The sequence below is a fragment of the Littorina saxatilis genome, linkage group LG3 (assembly GCF_037325665.1).
Source record: "Littorina saxatilis isolate snail1 linkage group LG3, US_GU_Lsax_2.0, whole genome shotgun sequence".
Lineage (NCBI taxonomy): Eukaryota > Metazoa > Mollusca > Gastropoda > Littorinimorpha > Littorinidae > Littorina > Littorina saxatilis.
Window position 1 is genome coordinate 76,014,484 of NC_090247.1, and position 10,000 is coordinate 76,024,483.

General features: G+C 41.4%; 1 protein-coding gene across 1 annotated transcript in view; it reads left to right on the plus strand.

Moving 5' to 3' along the window:
• Positions 1-980: 980 nt before the first annotated feature.
• The window catches only part of LOC138963290 (pro-resilin-like), a 106,123-nt gene continuing 97,103 nt past the window's right edge, over positions 981-10,000 (plus strand). Inside the window, exon 1 of the mRNA XM_070335355.1 lies at positions 981-1,477. Coding sequence (XP_070191456.1) covers positions 1,387-1,477 — 91 coding nt within the window. The 5' untranslated portion in view covers positions 981-1,386. The remainder of the gene's footprint in view (positions 1,478-10,000) is intronic.

The window sequence follows — 10,000 nt, forward strand, 5'->3', positions numbered from 1 at the left end:
AACTGAACAGTTTTGAACTCTTACAAAAGTTGGTAACGAGAGAGACGATCCTTCTTCTTAACGTTCTGGCGTTGAGAATGAATGACAAGTATTATGAAGATATGATCTAATAAGTTGGTCACTTGGGCGGGGATATAGCTCAGTTGGTAGCGCGCTGGATTTGTATTCAGTTGGCCGCTGTCAGCGTGAGTTCGATCCCAGGTTCGGCGGAAATTTATTTCACAGAGTCAACTTTGTGTGCAGACTCTCTTTGGTGTCCGAACCTCCCCCCGTGTACACTACATTGGGTGTGCACGTTAAAGATCCCACGATTGACAAAAGGGTCTCTCCTGGCAAAATTGCTTAGGCACAGTTAATAATTGTCTATCTATACCCGTGTGACTTGGAATAATAGGCCGTGAAAGGTAAATATGCGCCGAAATGGCTGCAATCTACTGGCCGTATAAAATTTCATCTCAAACGGCATCACTGCAGAGCGCCTAGAACTGTACCCACGGAATATGCGCGATATAAGCCTCATTGATTGATTGTTCATCTGGAACGGGCACTATACAAAGTGTTACTGTTTTCATTGTTCATGTATCGAATGTTCATGAATAAAAACCCGTCACGATGTCATGACTCAGATCAAAAGATGACGTATGTATACTGAGAAACTCAGCACGCTATTGTTGACCAATCTGTATATAGAAACAAGTGATGTCCCGTCTATTTTCCGAAAATGTTTGACAACATGAAATACATCACAGCTTAACATATACCACATACGGCCACCCGGAAAAGCCATTAAAGGAAACCAGAAACAGTTGAAATATCGCCATACACTCACTACATAAACCACAGTCACTTCCCTGTCTTTCTACTCTTCACCGCGAGAAAGTCAGCCATCATTGGACCGGATCTGGGCGGAATCAGAGACCGTGAAGAGATCAATTGGACAGGAATATAACTGTCAGAGGCCGCGCCGGGGATCCCCGGTTTACACCGGTGTGGATCAGCAAGGCGGCATGGCCTCGTGATCACAAGGCGCTATCAAAGGCGTGTTTAAAGTCCACAACTGTCAGTCAGGTCTCCAACACCCCGAGACGTGTCACATCCATCGTCAGCCTCTGTCTCCGCCAAGCTTAGTTGGGGCACAACGCACCCACAGGAAAGGACTAGAACCGAACTGAAGACTCGGAAAGAAATGTGCAACTGAAAAGTAACAACACTCTTGAAGAAGTACGACCAGAAACGTCACAGGTTAAGATAAACGAAAAAATAACTTCTGGAGAAAAGATTATCCTCGGAGACAAGCAAGGAAATTGGAAATCTAAGGACTAGACTCTCGGATCTTTGTGTAGATCTGAAATTGAGACAGACTTTTGAAGTGATCTTGGAACCAAGATGGCGGCCACAGGAAGTGGCCTTGTGGGATGCCTACTGTTGATGGTGACGAGAGGAGTGTTCTCCATGAGCAACTGTAACACAGAAAGTGGTAAGTTGTCCAACATATTGTTTTGAGAAAAAAATGGGAAGAAGGAGATTTTGGATGATTTGTCTACGCTTTTCTGGTCTGTCTAAGTACTTCCAGATATTGCGCATAGCTCAAACTGCTCCTCTACCCAATGCACTTGTCCATGATGCATTGCAAGATTTCCCAACCAATGAGGTGATTTCAGGTCTCTCCAGTTTTGGTTTGTGTATCGCTGGTCAACTGAAACTTGCCTGAGTTGTTTGGATTTCTTTATGCTACTGTTTCTCTTTTAACATCGAGGGGGAATCGAGACGAGGGTTGTGGTGTATGTGTGTGTGTCTGTCTGTCTGTCTGTCAGTCTGTGCGTGTGTGTGTGTGTAGAGCGATTCAGACTAAATTACTGGACCGATCTTTATGAAATTTGATATGAGAGTTCCTGGGAATGAAATCCCCGGACGTTTTTTTCATTTTTTGGATAAATACTTTTGATGACGTCATATCCGCCTTTTTGTAAAAGTTGAGGCGGCACTGTCACACCCTCATTTTTCAATCAAATTGATTGAAATTTTGGCAAAGCAATCTTTGACAAAGGCCGGGATTTGGTATTGCATTTCAGCTTGGTGGCTTAAAAACTAATGAGTAAGTTTGGTCATTAAAAATCGGAAACTTGTAATTAAAATTATTTGTTTTATTAAACGATCCAAAAACAATTTCATCTTATTCTTCGTCATTTTCTGATTCCAAAAACATATAAATGTGTTATATTTGGATTAAAAACAAGCTCTGAAAATTAAAAATATAAAAATTATGATCAAAATTAAATTTTCTAAATCGATTTAAAAACAATTTCATCTTATTGCTTGTCGGTTCCTGATTCAAAAAACATATAGATATGATATGTTTGGTTTAAAACACGCTCAGAAAGTTAAAACGAAGAGAGGTACAGAAAAGCGTGCTATGCACAGCGAAACCACTACAGCGCACAAGCGGCGGACTACGGTCATTGTGAAAAAATGCAGTGCGTTCAGTTTCATTCTGTGAGTTCGACTGAGCTTGACTAAATGTTGTATTTTCGCCTTACGCGACTTGTTCTATACTTACTTTGTCCAACTCTCGAAGTTTCTAATTGCTATCAGAATCTATATGATTTTTGTGTGTCTGTGTAGAACATTTATTTTATTTTATTTTTGTTTATATGTCTCCCCTTTGTCTTTTCGTCTTTCCGTTGTTTATCGGGAATTTTTTTTGTAACATTTAAGAGAAAGAAAAACCCATCACTTTATTGTTTTTTTCTCTCTCCTTTTCTTATTGTTTGTCTGCTCACGCCTTTTAGCAGTGTTTTGTGTCTATCGATCAATCGATTTTGTGGATGGGATTTGCCCATCCCCTTCACTTTTTTGGGTTTTGTGCTGAAAGACAATTCCCTCATAACTGTCGCTCATTATTGAGGTTTTGAGCGATTTTCTCCCTTCCTTTATTTTGCCTGCTTGCAGTTTTTGTGCCCGTTCATGTGCCCGTTCTTGTGGCCGTTCTTGTGCCCGTTTTTGTGCCCGTTCTTGTGCCCGTTTTTGTGCCCGTTCTTGTGGCCGTTCTTGTGCCCGTTCTTGTGCCCGTTCTTGTGCCCGTTCTTGTGCCTGTTCTTGTGCCCGTTCTTGTGCCCGTTCTTGTGCCCGTTCTTGTGCCCGTTCTTGTGCCTTTTCTGGTTGTTGATCGGAGCTGCTTCTCTGTTTAGTTCCTTTTTTCATGTCCGTGTTTCTGTTTGTCTGTGGGATGGTTGGGTGTCATTTGTTTTACACAAGGGGTTGGTATAAGTTGTAAGGCTAGTGTTTCTGTTTGTCTGTGGGATGGTTGGGTGTCATTTGTTTTACAGACGGGGTTGGTATAAGTTGTAAGGCTAGTGTTTCTGTTTGTCTGTGGGATGGTTGGGTGTCGTTTGTTTTACAGAAGGGGTTGGTATAAGTTGTAAGGCTAGTGTTTCTGTTTGTCTGTGGGATGGTTGGGTGTCATTTGTTTTACAGAATGGGTTGGTATAAGTTGTAAGGCTAGTGTTTCTGTTTGTCTGTGGGATGGTTGGGTGTCATTTGTTTTACACAAGGGGTTGGTATAAGTTGTAAGGCTAGTGTTTCTGTTTGTCTGTGGGATGGTTGGGTGTCATTTGTTTTACACAAGGGGTTGGTATAAGTTGTAAGGCTAGTGTTTCTGTTTGTCTGTGGGATGGTTGGGTGTCATTTGTTTTACACAAGGGGTTGGTATAAGTTGTAAGGCTAGTGTTTCTGTTTGTCTGTGGGATGGTTGGGTGTCATTTGTTTTACAGAATGGGTTGGTATAAGTTGTAAGGCTAGTGTTTCTGTTTGTCTGTGGGATGGTTGGGTGTCATTTGTTTTACAGAAGGGGTTGGTATAAGTTGTAAAGCTAGTGTTTCTGTTTGTCTGTGGGATGGTTGGGTGTCATTTGTTTTACAGAAGGGGTTGGTATAAGTTGTAAGGCTAGTGTTTCTGTTTGTCTGTGGGATGATTGGGTGTCATTTGTTTTACAGAAGGGGTTGGGTGTCATTTGTTTTACAGAAGGGGTTGGTATAAGTTGTAAGGCTAGTGTTTCTGTTTGTCTGTGGGATGATTGGGTGTCATTTGTTTTACAGAAGGGGTTGGGTGTCATTTGTTTTACAGAAGGGGTTGGTATAAGTTGTAAGGCTAGTGTTTCTGTTTGTCTGTGGGATGATTGGGTGTCATTTGTTTTACACAAGGGGTTGGTATAAGTTGTAAGGCTAGTGTTTCTGTTTGTCTGTGGGATGGTTGGGTGTCATTTGTTTTACAGAAGGGGTTGGTATAAGTTGTAAGGCTAGTGTTTCTGTTTGTCTGTGGGATGATTGGGTGTCATTTGTTTTACAGAAGGGGTTGGGTGTCATTTGTTTTACAGAAGGGGTTGGTATAAGTTGTAAGGCTTGTGTTTCTGTTTGTCTGTGGGATGATTGGGTGTCATTTGTTTTACAGAAGGGGTTGGTATAAGTTGTAAGGATAGTGTTTCTGTTTGTCTGTGGGATGGTTGGGTGTCATTTGTTTTACACAAGGGGTTGGTATAAGTTGTAAGGCTAGTGTTTCTGTTTGTCTGTGGGATGGTTGGGTGTCATTTGTTTTACAGAAGGGGTTGGTATAAGTTGTAAGGCTAGTGTTTCTGTTTGTCTGTGGGATGGTTGGGTGTCATTTGTTTTACACAAGGGGTTGGTATAAGTTGTAAGGCTAGTGTTTCTTTTTGTCTGTGGGATGGTTGGGTGTCATTTGTTTTACACAAGGGGTTGGTATAAGTTGTAAGGCTAGTGTTTCTGTTTGTCTGTGGGATGGTTGGGTGTCATTTGTTTTACACAAGGGGTTGGTATAAGTTGTAAGGCTAGTGTTTCTGTTTGTCTGTGGGATGGTTGGGTGTCATTTGTTTTACAGAAGGGGTTGGTATAAGTTGTAAGGCTAGTGTTTCTGTTTGTCTGTGGGATGGTTGGGTGTCATTTGTTTTACAGAAGGGGTTGGTATAAGTTGTAAGGCTAGTGTTTCTGTTTGTCTGTGGGATGGTTGGGTGTCATTTGTTTTACAGACGGGGTTGGTATAAGTTGTAAAGCTAGTGTTTCTGTTTGTCTGTGGGATGGTTGGGTGTCATTTGTTTTACACAAGGGGTTGGTATAAGTTGTAAGGCTAGTGTTTCTGTTTGTCTGTGGGATGGTTGGGTGTCATTTGTTTTACACAAGGGGTTGGTATAAGTTGTAAGGCTAGTGTTTCTGTTTGTCTGTGGGATGGTTGGATGTCATTTGTTTTACAGAAGGGGTTGGTATAAGTTGTAAGGCTAGTGTTTCTGTTTGTCTGTGGGATGGTTGGTGTCATTTATTTTACAGAAGGGGTTGGTATAAGTTGTAAGGCTAGTGTTTATGTTTGTCTGTGGGATGGTTGGTGTCATTTATTTTACAGAAGGGGTTGGTATAAGTTGTAAGGCTAGTGTTTCTGTTTGTCTGTGGGATGGTTGGGTGTCATTTGTTTTACAGAAGGGGTTGGTATAAGTTGTAAGGCTAGTGTTTCTGTTTGTCTGTGGGATGGTTGGGTGTCATTTGTTTTACAGAAGGGGTTGGTATAAGTTGTAAGGCTAGTGTTTCTGTTTGTCTGTGGGATGGTTGGGTGTCATTTGTTTTACACAAGGGGTTGGTATAAGTTGTAAGGCTAGTGTTTCTGTTTGTCTGTGGGATGGTTGGGTGTCATTTGTTTTACACAAGGGGTTGGTATAAGTTGTAAGGCTAGTGTTTCTGTTTGTCTGTGGGATGGTTGGGTGTCATTTGTTTTACACAAGGGGTTGGTATAAGTTGTAAGGCTAGTGTTTCTGTTTGTCTGTGGGATGGTTGGGTGTCATTTGTTTTACAGAAGGGGTTGGTATAAGTTGTAAGGCTAGTGTTTCTGTTTGTCTGTGGGATGGTTGGGTGTCATTTGTTTTACAGAAGGGGTTGGTATAAGTTGTAAGGCTAGTGTTTCTGTTTGTCTGTGGGATGATTGGGTGTCATTTGTTTTACAGAAGGGGTTGGGTGTCATTTGTTTTACAGAAGGGGTTGGTATAAGTTGTAAGGCTAGTGTTTCTGTTTGTCTGTGGGATGATTGGGTGTCATTTGTTTTACAGAAGGGGTTGGGTGTCATTTGTTTTACAGAAGGGGTTGGTATAAGTTGTAAGGCTAGTGTTTCTGTTTGTCTGTGGGATGATTGGGTGTCATTTGTTTTACACAAGGGGTTGGTATAAGTTGTAAGGCTAGTGTTTCTGTTTGTCTGTGGGATGGTTGGGTGTCATTTGTTTTACAGAAGGGGTTGGTATAAGTTGTAAGGCTAGTGTTTCTGTTTGTCTGTGGGATGATTGGGTGTCATTTGTTTTACAGAAGGGGTTGGGTGTCATTTGTTTTACAGAAGGGGTTGGTATAAGTTGTAAGGCTTGTGTTTCTGTTTGTCTGTGGGATGATTGGGTGTCATTTGTTTTACAGAAGGGGTTGGTATAAGTTGTAAGGCTAGTGTTTCTGTTTGTCTGTGGGATGGTTGGGTGTCATTTGTTTTACACAAGGGGTTGGTATAAGTTGTAAGGCTAGTGTTTCTGTTTGTCTGTGGGATGGTTGGGTGTCATTTGTTTTACAGAAGGGGTTGGTATAAGTTGTAAGGCTAGTGTTTCTGTTTGTCTGTGGGATGGTTGGGTGTCATTTGTTTTACACAAGGGGTTGGTATAAGTTGTAAGGCTAGTGTTTCTTTTTGTCTGTGGGATGGTTGGGTGTCATTTGTTTTACACAAGGGGTTGGTATAAGTTGTAAGGCTAGTGTTTCTGTTTGTCTGTGGGATGGTTGGGTGTCATTTGTTTTACACAAGGGGTTGGTATAAGTTGTAAGGCTAGTGTTTCTGTTTGTCTGTGGGATGGTTGGGTGTCATTTGTTTTACACAAGGGGTTGGTATAAGTTGTAAGGCTAGTGTTTCTGTTTGTCTGTGGGATGGTTGGGTGTCATTTGTTTTACAGAAGGGGTTGGTATAAGTTGTAAGGCTAGTGTTTCTGTTTGTCTGTGGGATGGTTGGGTGTCATTTGTTTTACAGACGGGGTTGGTATAAGTTGTAAAGCTAGTGTTTCTGTTTGTCTGTGGGATGGTTGGGTGTCATTTGTTTTACACAAGGGGTTGGTATAAGTTGTAAGGCTAGTGTTTCTGTTTGTCTGTGGGATAGTTGGGTGTCATTTGTTTTACACAAGGGGTTGGTATAAGTTGTAAGGCTAGTGTTTCTGTTTGTCTGTGGGATGGTTGGATGTCATTTGTTTTACAGAAGGGGTTGGTATAAGTTGTAAGGCTAGTGTTTCTGTTTGTCTGTGGGATGGTTGGTGTCATTTATTTTACAGAAGGGGTTGGTATAAGTTGTAAGGCTAGTGTTTATGTTTGTCTGTGGGATGGTTGGTGTCATTTATTTTACAGAAGGGGTTGGTATAAGTTGTAAGGCTAGTGTTTCTGTTTGTCTGTGGGATGGTTGGGTGTCATTTATTTTACAGAAGGGGTTGGTATAAGTTGTAAGGCTAGTGTTTCTGTTTGTCTGTGGGATGGTTGGTGTCATTTATTTTACAGAAGGGGTTGGTATAAGTTGTAAGGCTAGTGTTTCTGTTTGTCTGTGGGATGGTTGGTGTCATTTATTTTACACAAGGGGTTGGTATAAGTTGTAAGGCTAGTGTTTCTGTTTGTCTGTGGGATGGTTGGTGTCATTTATTTTACACAAGGGGTTGGTATAAGTTGTAAGGCTAGTGTTTCTGTTTGTCTGTGGGATGGTTGGGTGTCATTTGTTTTACACAAGGGGTTGGTATAAGTTGTAAGGCTAGTGTTTCTGTTTGTCTGTGGGATGGTTGGGTGTCATTTGTTTTACAGACGGGGTTGGTATAAGTTGTAAGGCTAGTGTTTATGTTTGTCTGTGGGATGGTTGGGTGTCATTTGTTTTACACAAGGGGTTGGTATAAGTTGTAAGGCTAGTGTTTCTGTTTGTCTGTGGGATGGTTGGGTGTCATTTGTTTTACAGAATGGGTTGGTATAAGTTGTAAGGCTAGTGTTTCTGTTTGTCCGTGCGCTTGTCTAGTACTCTGTTTAAGTCTGCATGTGCAATTTATGTCACAATTTGTCTGTAGCTTCTTGCTTTTTCTGTCTCCTGTGTCCGTCTAGACTATGCTTCATGGCATTGCAAAAGTTTCAGTTTTCACTGCCCCCTGTTTCTCCAATTTCTTACGTGGATGCGCGCGGCTGAATTTATGCTGATGCAGATTCGTTTTTATAGAGCGAACTTTAGCCCTTGTTCACAAAATATCGGCACTAAACGTCAGATGAAAAAGCAGACAATCCCGTATTAAACACACACTGAAGTCACGAATGTTCACCAGATGGATTTAATACATCATGCTCTGTAGATTCTTGCCTCGTAACACGAACAACATAGCAGACTTTGCATTTTACATACTACGTTTCTGGTGTTTTCCAAGTGTATTGCAACAGGAATGGTAAAAAAACCAGTTGTTTTGGACAAGGAATGACACGATTGAATCGATTTATTAAAAAACAAAGGTGTGCAAATGTATGTTACAATAGCAGAAAGCGAGCAAAATGGACGATTTTGGTGATTTTAAAACAATTTGAACAACCTACTAACGTGGTCATCTTTTTTACTTTTAGTGTTTTATTATTATCATTATTATCATTTAAAAAAAGAAAAAGAATATGGACCTTTGTGCTCGTTAAGTAATAGTCGGGGACATAATGACTTTGTGCCATCTGTCTCGTTACGTGTTTGGTCACACAACCATCGTTTGGAGGTATGGGGGTGGGGGAGGGGGGGTGTGGGGGGGGGGTGTTTGGGGGTGGGGGGTCACAGTATCCAAAGCCACCGTTCTTTGGAGAAAGCAGCGAAATCTTCGCAACTGACGAGAACAGTAAAGACATTTATCTTCATATTTGTAACGTTTTTTGAATATCCCTAGGGACGAAAGAGTGTGTAAGCTGTGTGGAAGTGGTGAGCTAGGAGATGGATTCCACTTTTTGTTTAATTGTCAATATGAGTGTCGTGAAAGAACGAAAGACATATATTGGAACAAATGTTATAAAATATAATGCTTTGAATGTAAAATCAAAAAATAAGTTGGTTAAGTTGGCTAAGTTTGTTAGTGTTATTATGAGTTATTTTCGCTAGATGATCTACGTGTTTCGTTGTGTTTTGTTGTGGTCCTTACTCTGTTGGTTTTGTCTGTTTGGTTTTTTGTTTTTGTTTAGTTTGGTTTTTCTCTTAATTTTGTGAGGTAGAGCTCTAGTTGATGAAGATGTGGTTTCTTTTTGTTAGTGTGTTATGTTTTTCTTTTGGTGTTTAATTAAATACACTGTTTGCTGTGCCTGCGTGCACTCTCATTGTGCGTGTGACTTCATTATTGTGTATTTGTGTTTGCTTAAATGCCTTATGGGCCTAAAGCCGAAATAAAACCTTGTAATCCAACCGCCACATCCATAGCCGCCGACTAAACGATTTAGAAAACAAATAGATGGACTGCATGCAACGTTGCCTTTACTGATACAGTCACATCCACATGATATCACGCATGGGCGATTCCATTTCGTCGCATGCCCGTGTGCGTGAGTAACTTTGGTTAGCATGGAGGACATTATGAAATCTCGTGAATTAGCTTCTGTGTGAAGAACTAAATGGAATTGAGTGATGGTGGTCGCAGCTAAATTCAACTATTTGGTTGTGTCTGAGAGGAATTTGCTCGACAGGCCATGGCATGCACTGACTAGACGAGCAAAGACGAACTAGTTTTCTAGACGGGCGCAGTGGCGTGTTGGTAAGACGTCGGCCTCCTAATCGGGAGGTCGTGAGTTCGAATCCCGGTCGCTGCCGCCTGGTGGGTTAAGAGTGGAGATTTTTCCGATCTCCCAGGTCAACTTATGTGCAGACCTGCTAGTGACTTAACCCCCTTCGTGTATACACGCAAGCACAAGACCAAGTGCGCACGGAAAAGATCCTGTAATCCATGTCAGAG